A 17,029-nucleotide genomic window follows, 5' to 3' on the forward strand; every position below is an offset into this window, starting at 1 on the left:
ATGTAATAATATTTATACCCTTGATGATAACCTTATCATGATTCACATAAAGTTCTCATGAAATATTCCCCGAACATAAAGAAAAACTAAAAGCATAAAGTAACCTACAATAGTCACTTTTTCTATAGTACGTCTATAGTATAATTACATAATATACATCCTTACACCCTCTAAATACTAGAAGGATCACCACAGATGTGATGGACGTATCTGTGGTAGTTATGAAACAAGCGTAAACACACAGAAAATAATGTATTCGCTTAAGCCTTCAGTAGCAAATAGGCAAGTAATGAGTATGCTAGAAGCTAACTTACTACTTGGGTTTATATCTCTGTATTTAAGTGTTTCTCAATGAAATAATTCAGGACACATCTTTGTAATGCGTGTTTTAAAATGTAACCTTTATTGTCTTCATCGTCATTCATTTGCAAAATATTGCATTTCTATAAAACTCTCAGCTAGTCCCTCCATGCTGAAAGTGCTCTATCAATGTACTTCATTTTACGGAAAGATATCTCAGTGAGTTAAAACTGACAACAACATAGGCTTCATACTTTATGAAATATTACCCTTTTGTCAAAGCTGTTATGCAGTGTTTTACCAGGCACATTCATGGAAACATTACTTCATATTTCACGTGATTGTTTACAGCACAGCTATTAAGGCAGTAATCCCCCCCCCCCCCCAATCCTCACCCACAACCACTCAAACATTTGCTTGGCAACCAAAATAACATACGCTGCTTTCAATATGGCTCTATACTCCTTCTTGTTTTAAACAAAATGTTCTATATAAAATAAACATTATGCTGAAGAGTCGTCATGTTAACGCACATTTACTGCCATTTATTTTGCAATATAAATAATAACAATAAAATCAGTCTTTAGGCATTTCCCTTTCTGTGCGGAGTTGCCCAGGCAGCATACATGGTTGTGTAGTGTTTTCATATACGGGCAACATCACAGAATAAGAGACAAAAGAAATGCAAATGCAGATAGGAAATTAAAGTGCAAAGTCAATAACAAAGAAAAGCCACAATGACAATAAGAGCAACGATATTCAAACAAGGTGCTTCTGCCTGGACCTTGTCTTCCAAACAAATGTTCTTCACAGTCCATTTCTTCATATGTTCAGTTCATTCATAAAAAAATATATCCTCCTAGCATATTTATTAGTGTTCTGTTGGTCTGTTTTTGAAAAAGAAATGTCCTTGTAAAATGCTGTGAATGATGTGTGTCCACTTTCCATCTCCACCATCCCATGTTAAGCGTTGAAGGTGCTGCTGTTTGTATGCCTCCTGTTGTAACACACCTTGGCCAGAAACCCCAGAGCAACCACCAACGCCAGCGCAGCGCCTAGAATCGCCAGGATGGTCAGGCTCCTGCTGCTGTTGTCCAGCGAGTGGCACATCTCCTCCGTCACTCGCAATATGTTGATGGGCTCTGAGTCCTGCTTATGCACGCAGGTGACGGTCGCGATGTCTGGCACATCCACGGTGGAGTGCTGCATCAGCTGGAAGAAGCGGAGGTTGCTGCAGCAGCTGAGCGGGTTGGAGCCCATGTACAGGGTCTTGAGCGAGCTCCCCAGAGCCACCAGGGTGTTGTACTCCAACGTGACCAGGTGGTTGTTGCCCAGGTTGAGGGACTCGATGGACGACTCCTTGTTCCACGAGGGCAGCGTGGACAGCCGGTTGGTCGACAGGTCCACCAGTTTGAGATGGTTCAAGGAGGACAGGTCCACGTCTAGCCTGGAGATGTGGTTCTCCCGGAGCAACAGGTGCACCAGGGAGTCCTCTAGGCCAGAAAAGGCGTTCAGGCCGACTACCAAGCCTGGGTTTAGTGACAGGTCGAGCAGCGTCAGGGGCGTGTCCTCAAAGGCGTTGTTGGGCAGTACTTTCAGGTGGTTTTCTGAGAGATACAGATGCTGCAAGGTCGGAATTGAGGAAAATGCAACACAGCCTTGATGATGTTTGTGATTGTTGCTGAAGGATGATTCTGCATTCGATGGGCAAATGTGTAGGTTATTCTGCTGCAGTAGCAGGTATTTGAGTCTAGGTCGTCCTTGAAAAGTGTGGGGCTCTATGGTGGTGAGAAGGTTTCCTTGTAAGAAGAGCTCTTCCAGTGCCAACAGAGTGTTTTTTCCAAACGACATGTCCCGCAAGGAATTATAGCTAAGATCTAAAACCTTCAAATTATTCAGACCGTTTTCTTCCTCTACAAGAAATGACCCAATACAGTTATTGCTTATGTTAAGGTGCTCCAGCTGTACCATACTGTTGAAAAAGGACTGCGGTATGGTTTTCATTTGGTTGTAGCTGAGATCAAGGTAGTTCAGACTTGGGAAGTCCTGATGCATGAGGTATTGGCCAGATTCATTGTGAGCCAAGGACTTGACACCCTGGAGCTGGTTCCGTGAAACGTCCAAGTATGCAAGCTTGTTCCTCCTGGGAACCAGAGGGAAATAATGGATTTTGTTTTGGCTCAGGTCAAGGGAGACAAGCTCATAGTCTGAATCTGAGTATACGGTCTGGAAAGCCTCTAAGCTGTTTTTACTGAGATTGAGTATTTGTAACTGAGAAAGATCAAAGTCTGTGATGCAAGTGATGGAGTTTTTGGACAGATCAAGTTCTGTCAGACGGAACAACACATTGAATGCACCATCTTCAATCTCGAGGATGACATTGTTGTGCAGGCTGACTTTCCTCAAAGACGGAGAGCCAGTAAAGGTGTCTTTGGCTATTTTGGTGAGACTGTTGCTATTTAGCGAGAGGTTAACCAGTGACGACGAGTCTCTGAGGAAGTACTTGGTCATCCCTGTGTGAAGCCCATTGCCTGAAAGATCGAGGGACTCCACAGCTCCTAGTTTTCCGATGCTTGATTTCGACATGGCGAAGACATCTAGGGAGTTCTTGGACAGATCTAGGAATTTGAGATGCTTCATTCCCTTGAATAAACCTCTTTCGATGAACAGTATCTTGTTGGAGCGAAGATTCAGATGATGGATGGTGGGTTGAATCGCCAACGTTTCCCGGGTGAGGTTTTGAAAAATGTTACGGGATAGATCCAGCTTCTGGATCCCCAGCGGGAGGTCAGCGGGTGCACTTCTTAAGTTCCGGCCGTCGCAGAACACTTCCATGTCGTCCTGAGAAACAGTGGGAAAAAAAAAGTCGACATTCCCCTCAGTTTTATGAGCTAATATGACTTCTTATGTGCTGATGTAGCCATGACACATCACAGGCCTTAGGGATTAAAGCCTATGTGGGGGGGGGGGGGGGGTAACTTTGTGAGTCTACTGGGTTTACCTCTGTTTTAAGTTTTTATACCTCTGTCTTAAGTCGTTCATTTATATTCTTTCCCGAAACACACGAAAAACGAATTCCAGGACTCCAAATCGGCTCACTTTAACCATCAGCCCACTCATTTATACATGAAGAGACGTGGTGACGTTACAGCAAAGCAATTCATATATTATTTCATCTATTCATTGTATAAGCATTAGCCGTAAAGATATGTTCATCGAGAATAATTGCATTACCTTCATTGGTTTTAAACATTGTACTTATTAGTTTAGTCTCTAACAGAAACCATATGGATCCAGACCCTTTCTTTGAAAAAGCAGCTCATAAAACTCTTACTCACGCTCTTTATCTTCCTCTCACCCTGCCTCTCCCTCCCTCCCTCACACACGCACACACACACACACACACACTTCCCCCCCCCTCTGAGGCCAAGTATTTAGGTTCTCGGCATACTTGTGGTAGCCTCTGAGAGGTATACGGCATTCCCCATTCTCTTGGCTGTGAACCCCACTGAATAACAAATGTTCCAAACATGCAAACAAACATTTTCTAGAGCCTCACTACCCAAATAATGAGGTCAAATCCAGTTTCAGAGTTCACCAGGGCTAATTGTATTTTAACCAGAGCGGCAACAGATGTGATAAAGGCGTGGTTTGTGGTGTGTGACGCACCCCAGGGCTGGCGCTGGCGTGCTCATTGGTTAGACTCACCACCAGGCACGGAGAGGGCAGGTGTGGAGGGCTGGTGGCAGGTAGAGAGCCCAGCACGTGGCCCAGGACCACCGTGAACAGCAAGTGGAATCCCGCCATGATGTTGCTAGAACCAGGGTCCGGGCCAGGGGAACAGCAATGAGGAGGAAATGAGAAAGGAAAATAAGAGATTGAGCTGGAGCTGTAGCAGAAGGAAGCGTGCATGCAGGTGATGTGAGGCATGAGTGGGAAGGGAAGGGAAGTAAGTCTGAATGGTGTGCTGTGTGACCTGTACTAAAAATACATTAGGTTTGATCGTTGTGGTCTTTATACAGTGATTTACTTTTGTACACTGTGAAAAGTTAGTTGTCAGTAATACACCTCTAAAGGAACAAAGTCTTTTCAAAGGAATCTAAAAACTGAGCATTGACCAATGAGAAATAATGACAAGTATTATTTAACCAATCCTAACACATCCACAACTACACAGAGCTACAGTTCCACACAAAGAAATCCATGTGCTTTCCATCTGCAACACTTAATAGGTCGGATCTGATAAAAGCAGACTGTTTAAACCTAAAGGCCAACATGTGGATTTCATTTGCAAATGTTATGCGGCTCTCTTTGGTGTTCAGGTAACCCTAGTCTTAAATACAAAAATGATATAGGCTATATGAAAAAATGCCATAAAATATGACAAACTGAAACATAACAATTCTGAGATTGACAACAAACAAAAAATTAGATGTATTGTAAAAATAAAATAGGTATTGTTATTTAATAGCATTCAATAAATACAATGATCTTCCACTCGATACCCCCACATAATAAAATATCAACACAACATCATTTAAAGTGCACAATGAAAGTAATAGACCTTACCTCACTTTCCGTTGACTGTCAGAAAGTTTCATAGCCGTATTCTGACCGTAGAGATTTCACATCCTTTATACTGAGACACGGTAGGAAATCAAACACAAATATATATATACAGGCAGTGTATCCCGCGGTGCAAGGGTGTTTGATCCAGACACTCGCTTCCCTTTGCGCTCCAACATCCCGTGAGGATACTTCATCAGTTATATCCATGGACCTATTAGGTTTAATCCCGCCCTGCTCCCCCCTGTTTTTTTTAGGGAACCTCCTTGTAAGGGCATTGGAAAGACCAATTAGATTGCAGACTCCCTAGCGAACTACGCTTTGTTTTCTATTTAATTCAGTCTTCCTTAAACTCTGTTGGGGGATTACCTGGACGCATGTTGCCTATATTTCAGTGGAAACTCCTGCCTGCATGGGATTCTTCTGAATTCTTTACTCTGATTGTAATTCTGAAGATCTGAAACAGAACATTGTTTGAGCCACGGTGCAGCTTGGGGAGTTTCATATTTCGCAATATGCAGTATGACATTATTCCGTTTAGTTTCAGCATAATCTATTCCTGTAAGAGCAACGCCCAGACCTAACATATTATGTTTACATAAGCATCGTGTGGGTTTGTTCATGTCCATCATCTGTTCATAATGGACTACATGATCTATTATCTGTCATAGTCAACAACGTGGTTGAATCATCTCCCGGATTCCCAATGTTTTTCTTTCATTTTCATTTTCATCTCCACAAGGCTGAGGAACACCTTCTACCTGGATGCTATAAGACTGTTGAACTGCTAAACACCTCCTGATTATGCACTGATTAATTGCACTTATGCACTTTATAGGACCCCGACTGCTGGCCTGATTTGCATTTGCACTTTGACTTTATCAACTTACCCACAAGGAACCTACTGCTGCACTTGTACTCATTAATACGCTGCTAACCTTCTTTAAATACCTTCTTTTAATATGTATTTTTGTATCTTAGCATATCTTTATTTATATTAATAGTTTATTTTAAGTTAAACAAATTCTAGGGTTTTAGTACTGTATTTCGTTTTTCATGTTAAATGACAGTTAAAGCATCCTTGATCCTTGAACTAACTCTGCCGCCAAGCGTGAGTAGGAAGAACACGACATTGAAATAACCTGTGCCCGCGATGTGGTGAAATGTGATAAAACTTTGCTATGTTGCAGTATATGTAACTTTATAATTATTGTATTATGTTTTTAAAATGTTTTTAAAAGTGCTATGAGTTTGCAATATGCTTATAAAATGCTTTTCGTCCCTTGAAAAAAGATAGTGTCATTAAAAAAAAGATAGGGCTCATTACTATGGGGAAGTGTGTGCAGGCACATATATGTGATCAGGAGTCATCTAATTGAGCAGTTATTCTATAATAGCTTGTAAGCATGTTAATGTGGTAATGGATCCAGATTGCAAAAACACATATGCACCCTTTAGCTAGTCTCAGTTTATCTGTTTATTCTTCACTTGCTCTCACAGTGTACAAGTTTGATTCCAGTGCCACCAAATCCAATTCGTTTTTAACTGAAATGAAGAGAAAGAGTTAAAGATGGCACAAAGGTATTTCTTCAGATGACTAAAGAGAAATGCCTACAGTATTGCAAGGTTGCAAAAAGGCATTTTTGGTGGCATGAAATCAGATACAGCAGCAGCAGTGGCATCAGCGGTCGTAGCAGGAGTGGTGGTTGTGGTGGTGGTGATGGCGGTGGAGGTTTAAGGTGGTGCTGGTGGTATCGGAGGAGATGGTGGTGTTGATGGTGGTGATGGAGGTATTGGAGGAGGTAGGGGGGATGATGATGGTGGTGGTGGTGTTGTGGGGGGGGGGGGGGGGGGGTGATGACGGTGGTGCTGGTGAAGGTGGTATCGGAGGAGATGGTGGGGGTGATGATGGTGGTGGAGGTGATAGGAGGAGACCGGCTGAGGAGGATCTGCGGGACCGGGGGGTTTGACAGGGGGAGAGGAGGTCAGAAAGATATGGGAGGGGCCAGATGGTGGAGAGCTTTATCGGTGAGGACCAGGAGTTTGTAATGGTGGGGAAGGTTGTGGCGTGTGGCCCACTGTCAGACGGCGTCAAGCTGCTCTCTGGTGTCATGGCTGCTCAGGATGAAGAGGCGCAGACAGAGCAGGCAGTCCGGGACACCTGAGGGAATAAAGATTGAAATACTTGAACTAAAAAGGTGCAAACATGCAGGTATCAGCAGGTCTTGAGCAGAATCGTGATCAACATTATGTTTTTGTTAAGATCCTGATTCAGTATGATCAAATTTTGTGAGACAGCCATTATGTAAAGTATTTCAATGAGGATGATGGTCGCCATGGCAGCGGAGAACACAGGACCCATGTGAACACACCTGGACCTTGAGCTTCTGAAACACGGGGCCGCCCTCCGGGGCAGCCCGGCAGGCGGCCTCCGGAGCTCCTTAGCGCCGGACTCGTCCTGAAGCAGGAGCAGAGTGCGGCGGAGCCTACAGCACACAGCCACAGGCCTCAACGACACCGCCACCTAGAGAGGAGGAGGCCACGGTTAGCTCACACAGACTGACGTGAGATTTAAAATACACCTTCCTATACACGGTGTGACATAATTCACACATTCATACCAACAGGCCACATATTCCGTTACCAATTAAAGAGGCTCCTTTCTCATTTTAGGGAGGGATCCAGAGCCTAGGGAGGCATCCAGCTACTACAGCAAGCCATTCATCATGTGTCAATTCTAGAGATGCGAGTGGTCAAGATGTTCGAGAGACCCAGACGCTCAAGGCCACAAAAAACAGTATAATTCCCTCACATAGCCACAAGAGGTCAGCACCAAGCAACAAACCAAGTTGCAATGCCAACACATAGCCTCAAGGGATCAGCACAGAGTACACATACGGGTATCCAGGAGGCGGGAGTTCAGAACCATGCTTAGCCAATCAGAGCACATAACTGAGTCCACGCCTGCCCAGTATTAAAGTCACAACACATAGCCCAGGGGGTCAGAACGCTCCAGGTAACACATCCTTCAGATGCCCTACTAAGTGTATCTCCACGCGTGCCTATACAATTCCCCTCCTTTTGCATGATAGAGACTAGACTAAACCTTTACCAAATAAAATGAGTTAAAAGCAATCCTGATTCGAGTAACTTTTCTAAAGAACGCGGCAACGGCTCGTGCTGCAAATATGGATGGTAATTATTTTAGTAGATGTTGCCATAAGAATAAATGGGCTCTTAATTAGAAGAGATTAACTTGATATGCGGACACTTTTGTTTGAATAGCCTCAGGATGACCAAAATAAACAAAAAAACAGTGCGGCGTCGGAATTCAACAGTGTCCCCTGTCCCTAACTGACCACGCCTCCCCATTAGTCAATCAGGCAGAGATGGCTCTAGCCAGTTCCAAGGGAACACTTGACCGCCTTCAGAAGTTATACAGAAGTCCAAGGACAGTTTGTCCTCATCTGTCCTACAAAGCCGGTTAGGTTTTTGTGTTGTTACTAGTTAGTTAGTTAGTTAGTAAGTTAGTTAGATTCCATCTCCTAACCTTTTTTTTGTGGTTCCTACAGAGACTGGAGGAGAAAGCAGTAGAAGCGCACTGAGGAAGGAGGGGAACTCAGGTTTGTCTATCATTTATCCTCAACAGGCGATGCTGGAAGGGAGCTGGCCAGCGCCAGGACTGTCTGGGTTCAGGGAGACTTACTGGGTTCAAGGGGTCGGGGTCCGGGCTGGCCACCCAGAAGGAGGGCCAGAAGGGCAACATGGCCAATAAAACATTCCTCCTTTTATCATGAAGAAGGAGTTAAGGCTTTCAGGAAACTCCTAAAGCCAGACATGCACTAATCTAAATAAATAATGGGAGAATTAAGTGGATAAAAAAGAAGTCCCTTAAAATAATCTGGTCACGAGGAGGGGTGCATTCGTAACATCACGCTCGACATCATAGATCATAATGAATAGATATGCAATAAATATGTTAAAACAATGATCAAGTAAGAATATATGGCACACTACAAATATGATTGATTCCATGAATAATAGAGCAGGCTCATGTAATATGCAAAAGGAGAAGAATAGGCGAAGGTGTTAAATCACACAGATAATGAAATAAGGTTAGTGCTTTAGGATTAGTGCTTGAATAAATAAGCGTATAAATAGCCTGAATAAAGCTTTCATCCACTGCATACACAGCCCAATTTGTTTAGGTGTTAGGTTATGGGTTTGAGTTCAGGTTAGGTTTTGGTTTGCTTTTAGGGTTTGAGGTAAGGGGAGGGTTTTTCGTTAGCTTTTACGGTAAGGTGACTATTCTCCTCGACATTTCTTGTTGTTAAGATACATAGGCCTACACAGGGACATGCTGTGTATATAATCACACTGTATTGCTAAATATTTAATCTGGACTGAATAGTGATGGACTCCAACCTTACGTTTAAGTATGGCAAGGCGCTGCCAGTCTCTGGGCTGGTAGAGGTCTGGCATGCTGCTGCAGAATCTCATCCAGACCCAGGGACTGTGACTCGCCCGGTTGTATCTGCTACAAGTCGCCCCCACTGACAGCGCATCACGCACTGAGAGGTGGCCCAGAATGACCTCCATCTATGGAAGAATTGTGTGCATGGGATTAATCAAAAGAGGGGTTGCTAATTAGCAGATTGAAAAGAAAACTTAATTTAGCAAACAACACAACAAAAAGTTTAAATACATTATTCTTAAGAAATGTATTACCTAACCTTCCCTTATATGTAAACATTTGATATTTAATACATATTTAATTTGAACTTCCTAAGATATGTAAACGTTTGAAATGTAATGTACATTTTATTTTTTTCTACAGGCTTTCGGTAACTATAGATTAGATTTGAACCTGTTCTTTGCTGTTATTGTTTGTTTTCCTAAATTCTGTACTGAGTGATTTAAAAACTAGGATTTTATAAATAAGAAAGGAAGTAATACATTTCACACGTTATCAACACGTTGACAGCAGGGCAAGGGAAGTCTTACAATCTCTGTTGGTAAATCCTGAAAAGAAGCCAAGGGTTTCTCAACTGGAGTGAGCTCTTCTACCATCTGTTGCTGGGAAGGTAAAGGAAAGTTCGGAAAATGTCAAAATACAAAGCATTATACATTATTTGAGCCATGAAGTGAAAACGAGTTTCCTTGCTTTGAAAGACGTGGGTGGTCGTTCAGGTGAGGCTGAGCTTGGCCCCTCCTCTCCAACTGTCTCCACTCTCCTCCCTTCGATGGATGTAAAGGCTCGCTCGCTCCAGAGAGGGGCAGCGTTCCCTCCTCTTCCCAGGTATTCCTGTATCTGAAATGGTACTTTTTCAAATAAATCTAATAAAATCCAAAAGCGCTTCCCGTCCAAGTTCCTCAATGACTTCTGGATGTTCATCAGCTCAAGCCTCTCATAATTGTACAATCTAGAATTCCTCATGTTTCTGAAATGCCTGCGTGCCTCAAGCCTGTGTGTGTCTAGTATGCATAAAATGTAAATCTACATTTTATGTAGAACACAAAATGAAGACGAGCCCAACCCCTGTCCGTCCGTCCCCCCCTGCTCCATGCAGGGTCACTCCATTATTTTTGTACTGTTGTCAAATTGATTATGATGGATTTGTAAAAAAAAAAAAAAAAAAAAGCGTGTGAACAAAGCTAAACTGTTTGATGAAAACACAAAATGGCACTTAAAACACCCTGTTAAATCCCTGACCATACCACCATACCCCGAGACTCCCTCTCTTGTATTAGTGAGTCTGCCCAGGGCCTTGTTTGTCCGTCTCTCCTTGTGTTCAGGCTTCTTCTGGTGGTCTCATTGGGCTCCTGTACGGACACAACCACGCATGGCCCTTGGGTGACGGGGTTGGGGCTCTCCCCCTCTTTCTAAAGGCCCTACGTACCTCCTATAAGGAAAATATAATCAACCAAATCTGCCATCAAATACCCATCAATATCACGGTAACGTCAACACAAAGTGAAGTGTACGGCCCTGGTCTGAAAAATAGTCAGGTGGGACACTCCTACGGCGTTGGGGAAGCATGAGTCTAAGAATGAACCTGCAATTAACAGAAGGATTCATCCCTGTCCAACAAATGTAACAAAGCGATTCATTGCCGTATGCCCCTTCAGCCTCCAAGGTGATGAATGCTGACAACAGTTTGCCAGGGAGGGGGTCCTCGTGTGGACTTGTACGTGCGCACCAATTCTCCGGTGGATTTATCATAAATAAAAAAAGAAAGTCATGCGTTCTTGAATCAACCTACCTCCATTTAATGATGTAGTCACAAAGACAAGCTGACAAGCTGTAGGTGTCAGTGTGCAGCATATTGCACCTCAGGTGAAACTAGCATTTGGATTTTGCCGGGTGCATTCATGCCAGCAGTCTGCAGATGTCGTTGTCGGCCATCTCTATTGAAACAGCCCCGTACTAAAGCACAGGACACTTTTGTGATAATCACTCGCACATTCAGTTTTGCAGATTAACAAAAACAACTTGTCTACTTGTAGATAATATTTGTACAAAAAAGCTTCACATTCCTCAGCATTTTAGGGAGTCTCTTTCGCAGACATGCAGGTTAATGCCCTCAGATAGGTGTATAAGTGTAATAAAAATGACCTCATATTGGCGTCGAACCCTCGGTTGACATGCCGTAGGGTCAAAGTCGTTAACTTACATTGTACAGCTGCTCATGTGTGCAATAGGCCTACAGGTTGGGCCAATGATTAATACCATTGAATTTAGATGGAGTTGTGATAAATAGGCAAGCCCTTACATGAATTGGCTGACTTTCCCTTCAAGAACGAAAAAAGCTAAATCTATTCTGTTGTTCCTGTGGTTTGAGTCTTTATTTTAATATAACGGAGGGACTGGGATGATGGTGGCCAGGCAGAGCAGTCATCACAGGCATGCTGTGTTTACCTAAGGATATGGCGCCCCCTGCTGTCAAGAATTCTCGGAAAAAAGTTATAAAGCGATATACTGCGGCAGGGACCGGAGAGTGTTGAAGGAGCTTACTGGGACAGAACTTGAGGTCACTGTTTGGTCGACGTCCCGGCAGAGGTATCCTGTGGCTCCTGAGCACACAGCTACTCCAGGATAATGGCTGATCTCGGGGTTTCCATAGGCCTGGTCGCATGCATAGTCCTCTTTTGTGAGGCGATGCGCAGGGCAGCCAAGCGACACTGCTCCGAGGATTACAGGATTTACCTGGTGGATGCGGTGTCCACGTTTCAGCTGTGTGCATGCACTCATGAACTAAAACTCTTGGCCGAAATGGGCAGTGTAGAATCGCACATAGCCCTGACAATGTCATACACCATGACGATTGTGCACATTTCAACTTTTAGCGGAGCATCGTGCAACCCAGTCAGCGTTCTGGAAAGCCTATGCCGCGGGACGACCTCCGCGAGGGGCGCTGCTGTCCTCATATCCGGCCAGTTTGGAGCCGCGATCATCGCCCGATTCTCGGCAGCCGCCGTCTGGAGTCTGGGTCTGTCAGACCTCCACTCCAGGTACGGAAAGCTTGGCTACAGGTGTTTCGACCCCATGGGGGGAACTCTGTTGCAGGCCGCCGGGGTGGAGCTGGCGTGTGCGTTCTGCTTGCAAGCGACGGTCATGCACCTCCACAAGCTGGACGCCAGACTGAGGATTCACGCCGTCGCTGCTGTGATCCTTTTGCTCTGCTACACAGGTTTGTTTTGTTGGCCCTTTGGCCCCCCATATTGACCCCGCAGTTACGACACGTTGTTTTTTTTTGATTCAGTGCAGATTTGAATCAAATTGCTCTGATTATTTCCTTAAGTGAAATATGTCAATTATTTTACATAGGCGAACCGATTTTAAATGGTATGTGCACGTTAATAGACCATATTTTTTAGAAAGGGGAAAACGTCACTTTTGTAGCCCTACTGCAGTTTTGTAAACATCTGCTCTACACTATCAATGTAAGGGCTCAGCTTATTCGTAGGGATAAAGTCAGGGTCAAGGGTTATTGGTAGAACGTATCATGCGGGCAGATAACAGGGCAACAGGAGCCAAAGGAACCGACAAACTGGGCAAGAAACTTTGGAACGTAAATACAGGGAAACAAAATTGCTAGGCCTCACACGGCGCACACGCACATGCTAGGGAAAACAGGCAATGGTGGTGCGTAATCACCTAGCCAACACCTGTGATCCGATCCAATAATAATATAATCCAAGAATTTGAACAAGCTGCGTGATCATGGATAAATTGTGTTTGACAGTGTGATACATGTTTCACATTGTATAACCCAATATATTATCATCATTGGAAATTTAGATAATATGTCATTACATAACCTAAAGCCCTAAAATGTAATGTTGGACTGGAAAATCGATATGCATGGTGATGTAATTAAGCGAAGCATCAATCAATGTGGATGTTTTGTAAAGTTTGTGAGAATTGTGACTGGTGTTAAATATGGCCTCACTAAAACGAAATAGTTTCCATCCACTTATCAGATGTAACACTTTAGCGGGGATACTTTTTGGGCATTGGGTATATTGAATACTTTAAATATACTAGTGCTTAACAATTACTTAGAATTTCAGTTTAACGTAACTGTTTGTGGTGAACAAGTTTATTATTACTGATTGGGTTGTTGATGGTCAATCAGTTGACTGATTTATGCTCTCCACAGGGGGTCACATATCAGGGACAGTTTTCAACGCCGTGCTAGCGTTCTCCATCCAGTTCCCCTGCAGTGGACACACCTACCCAGAGTACTGCTTCGTGTACTGGCTGGGCCCATTACTAGGTAAGTACAAGTACTGTGTCTCTTCCTCAAGCCTTCTGTGAGGGCATGGCATCTCGGCCAAATTGAGGACTGTAATAAAAAACAAAGACTGTCAAGAAACAATAGTGACTGATAACAGCTGATTGATGAAGGATTTGCGAAGGGTTGTAGTTTAATCTGTTCTTGTGTGCTATTATTTACTTCAGGCAGTACACTGCCCATGAGCACATCATGATCTCGCAAGTCAATGTTATGTAGCTCTCTGCAGATCATTGTCAGAGGCAAACGTGAATATCTGTATGGTCTCACCAGGCTAGCAGTACACTCCTTACCTTACCTGTTCTTCTCGCTCGGAGGGATGTTGACACTGTAACTTACTGATAACATATCTATGATGAATCAATAAGCATATTTTAACATAAATTAAAACCTGTTCAAACACCCTTTTCCATGTCACTCCAAGTCAAACAACACTGTTAATCCTAAATATTATCTCTGACCTTTTCTTTGGCAGGCATGACAAGCTGCATAATGCTCTTTGAGAAAATCATACCGTTTCTCTCTGGGAAGAGCACCATTGGAAAGACAACAGGGACTTTGTCTCTCAGCAAGAAGACTCTGTAGTTTGGACTGTGGTTCAGGCCAAATCCCTGGGGCTTTCTTTGTATGTTTTGGGGAAGAATTCACTGTGGAAGGTAACAAATTGAGGATGAAATGGTATACAACCAATGGTTGGTTTATGAAATGGTTGGTACGCACTAATCAAATTCATGCATCTTTGCATCGATTATTCCTTCCTCTGTTTCTCTCTTGACAATCATCTATGCACAGTCCATTCCCTTTCTCTTATTCATATGGAAATGTTTACTCTAACAATCCCCAGCTCCATCGCTGCTTCTCTCTATTTCAAATGCTTTTTTATTCAATAGATTTCAAATAACTTTTGAGAAGCTGTACTATGCAAGGGGTAAGGTGCAAATATAGAATGATTTGGAATGAGGGCTTAATGTACAGAAAATGCATTCACTTGCAAACGGCAGTATTTGAATGGCCACATTGAAATTTCATTCCAGCATTTTTTTCTACCTCAGAAGACCAGAAGCGACTCGTAAATTGCGGTTTGAGGCCAGACCTGCTCATACCTCAGTGGACTAGATGGTGAGAAGTTTGTTAAAATTGCACAAGGCTGGTTTGCCTAGCGAAACCAATCCTGTTTGCCTGCAGGTTCTTCCTCTCATTGAATCAGCTTTGAGGTGTTAATGTAAAATAGAAAAAGAACAGGCAGGGTCTTGCAAATATTTTTGCGACTGCTAGGCTATAGCTTCACTGAATATATCAGGAATAATGAGCTCTTGTCTAATAATGTTGCAAAGAGGAAAACAATTACTGCGATTTCATTTGAATGTAACTTGGATAAATTAAACACAACTTCTCTAGCATTGTGTGAAGAAGCTAAGATTTCCTCTATTCTTTTTTGTAACTGCTTGGGATTTCTATGGGCAATATACATTCATTAATGTATACATGTATCTTTCTATAATGTTACATTTTATTCTTAGAAATAAAATAAAACCAACTTTCAATGTTAACCCAACCCAATGTTTTGGTATTTTTGTTCAATAGAGACTTGATGTTGGAAAATGAAAAGCATTTTGAAAGCATTTTGTTTCAAATTCTAGTCATATCTATATCAGTCTTCGGCCCCCTATTTAACATTAGGGTTCAACAAACCTAGTTGTTCAGTTCAGACACATTGAGGAACAATTAAGAACAGAGTTAATAATAAACCATGCTCTCAGTAACAGGCCCCTGGGACCCACGCACACACACACATAGGCACACTCAAGCGAAACCAATCCCGTTTGCCTACAGGTTCTTCATATCTCATGAATCAGATTTGAGTAACAAGCAGGGTATTGCAAATATAAGTTGGACTGCTTGTACAGCTTCGCTGAATATACCAGTAATAATGAGCTTTTGAGGACATTCAGTAACATACAGAGTGAATATTGAGGCAAGATCACATAAACAGGCCCTCGGGACCCTCACACAAACTCTCTCACACAACACACATATGATTTTTGATAATGAGGTTATGTTAAAATGTTCAGGGTTTGCTGGGCACTACATTAACATTTAGGGCCTTTGGCAGTCGCGTTTATCAAAAGCGATTTACAACGGTTCATACATGCGACGGCGGGGTCAACAATTCAAGGCGACAGCCACCTGGCCGGGAACGATGAAGGATTATGTACAGTGCTCAGGGACACCTCAATACTCAGTTAAGAGGAGCGAACTAGCTCACTACCGGCTTCAAGTCAAGTCTTTGCACCTCCTGAACGAAGCCAACCCCTATAACCGATGTTATACGATGCACTATACACCTTATTTTATTACACCAATAAACGTGGTGTAACAATAAAAGTCTGAAGGCATGAAGGTTACAACTGTTAGGTTCAATAAAATGTTTACTCGAGCGACGTACAAGGTTGTGGAGTGAGTGTGGATGATGGCAGGTTTAGGCCCAATCCCATTTCTACCCCTTACCCCTTACCCCTCCCCCTTGTTTTGAAGGGGTAAGGGGAAGGGGTAAGGGGTAGAAATGGGATTGGACCTTAGGCCCAATCCCATTTCTACCCCTTACCCCTTCCCCTTACCCCTTCAAAACAAGGGGGAGGGGTAAGGGGAAGGGGGAAGGGGTAGAAATGGGATTGGGCCTTAAGCAGCCTTACCTGGTCAGTCTGATTAGACCCTTGGGCGGGGTGGGGCTGCACACCTGTTGAACGTTAAGCAATCAATATGAACAGGTTAAACCAGCCATCCCAGCACCCACCTCAGGGCCATCAGATGTCCTACATGGCAGCATGGAGCCCCATCTTCATGTATCATTCACGTCAAACTCTACAATAAACCTGTTTCCAACATGACCACTCTGCGTCCTTGTTCTGGAGGAGGCCAGCAAAACATGCCGATTGGTGGAGTGTGGCAGCAAGTCACCTAGGTGGCGTGTTGCATTGGTGTTGCTACAAAGGTGAACTCGTGTACTTACTACCTGCAAGACCTAGAGAAAAGCCAAGGCTAACTATTTACTGGGGTCATCCCTATGTTCCCCGGGTCCTATGTTCTCCGCTTGGGGAGCATAGGACCCTTTTTCTGAAAAAGGGTCCTATGTTCCCCACTGTTGCGGGGCAACATAGCACCCCTTTTCTGGAAAAGGGGTCCTATGTTCCCCGCAATCTATCAATCTTTACGGTAGACTCTCAGCATGGCCAGCAGGCCTACCGACGCATGACCCACCTTAGCTCAAGCAGCCCAAAACCTAAATTTGCAGCTTTTGGCATTTTAAATCTACGATTACATGTTTGCATATTCCCACCCCTAATCATATTGTCTTGCTTCGAGGT

At 43.5% G+C, this 17,029-nt stretch overlaps 2 protein-coding genes and 1 long non-coding RNA gene across 8 annotated transcripts; 1 reads left to right on the top strand and 2 right to left on the bottom strand.

Annotated features, from left to right (window-relative positions):
* Positions 1–373: 373 nt before the first annotated feature.
* On the bottom strand, positions 374–5,059 carry lrrc32 (leucine rich repeat containing 32). Of its 2 annotated transcripts, none has more exons than XM_030362008.1 (3): positions 4,870–5,059; positions 4,009–4,114; positions 374–3,141 (listed from the first exon to the last, which is right to left on the bottom strand). In XM_030362008.1, exons 1-3 carry the CDS (start codon positions 4,899–4,901, stop codon positions 1,264–1,266), a joined length of 2,016 nt encoding a protein of 671 aa, XP_030217868.1. In that variant the 5' UTR covers positions 4,902–5,059; the 3' UTR covers positions 374–1,263. The 2 variants fall into 2 exon arrangements, with proteins under 2 accessions (XP_030217868.1, XP_030217867.1); XM_030362007.1 differs by having other exon boundaries at positions 3,970–4,114.
* Positions 5,060–6,330: 1,271 nt separating this feature from the next.
* LOC115547786 (uncharacterized) lies at positions 6,331–12,017 on the bottom strand. Of its 5 annotated transcripts, XR_003977419.1 has the most exons (6): positions 11,882–12,017; positions 11,130–11,293; positions 9,871–10,769; positions 9,297–9,465; positions 7,239–7,390; positions 6,331–7,027 (listed from the first exon to the last, which is right to left on the bottom strand). It is a non-coding gene; the product is annotated as an uncharacterized LOC115547786 (long non-coding RNA). The 5 variants fall into 5 exon arrangements; XR_003977422.1 differs by lacking the exon at positions 11,130–11,293 and having other exon boundaries at positions 9,871–10,177; XR_003977418.1 differs by having other exon boundaries at positions 9,871–11,293.
* On the top strand, positions 11,895–15,219 carry LOC115547785 (aquaporin-11). The gene is made up of 3 exons (XM_030362237.1): positions 11,895–12,557; positions 13,530–13,646; positions 14,140–15,219. The coding sequence occupies exons 1-3, from the start codon at positions 11,966–11,968 to the stop codon at positions 14,247–14,249; spliced, it is 819 nt and encodes a 272-aa protein (XP_030218097.1). The 5' UTR covers positions 11,895–11,965; the 3' UTR covers positions 14,250–15,219.
* Positions 15,220–17,029: the final 1,810 nt, after the last annotated feature.

The sequence above is a fragment of the Gadus morhua genome, chromosome 7 (assembly GCF_902167405.1).
Source record: "Gadus morhua chromosome 7, gadMor3.0, whole genome shotgun sequence".
NCBI classification, from domain to species: domain Eukaryota; kingdom Metazoa; phylum Chordata; class Actinopteri; order Gadiformes; family Gadidae; genus Gadus; species Gadus morhua.

What these genes read in the sequence shown, in the direction of transcription:
- lrrc32 (XM_030362007.1), bottom strand. Translation starts at nt 4,901, where the DNA reads ATGAAACTTTCTGACAGTCAACGGAAAGTGAG. An exon ending in GACAGTCAACGGAAAGTGAG is followed by an intron (nt 4,115 to 4,869) that starts GTAAGGTCTATT and finishes CCCTGGTTCTAG; the next exon opens with CAACATCATGGCGGGATTCC. An exon ending in ACGCCAGCGCCAGCCCTGGG is followed by an intron (nt 3,142 to 3,969) that starts GTGCGTCACACA and finishes ACTGTTTCTCAG; the next exon opens with GACGACATGGAAGTGTTCTG.
- LOC115547785 (XM_030362237.1), top strand. Translation starts at nt 11,966, where the DNA reads ATGGCTGATCTCGGGGTTTCCATAGGCCTGGTCGCATGCATAGTCCTC. An exon ending in CCTTTTGCTCTGCTACACAG is followed by an intron (nt 12,558 to 13,529) that starts GTTTGTTTTGTT and finishes TGCTCTCCACAG; the next exon opens with GGGGTCACATATCAGGGACA. An exon ending in CTGGCTGGGCCCATTACTAG is followed by an intron (nt 13,647 to 14,139) that starts GTAAGTACAAGT and finishes TTTCTTTGGCAG; the next exon opens with GCATGACAAGCTGCATAATG.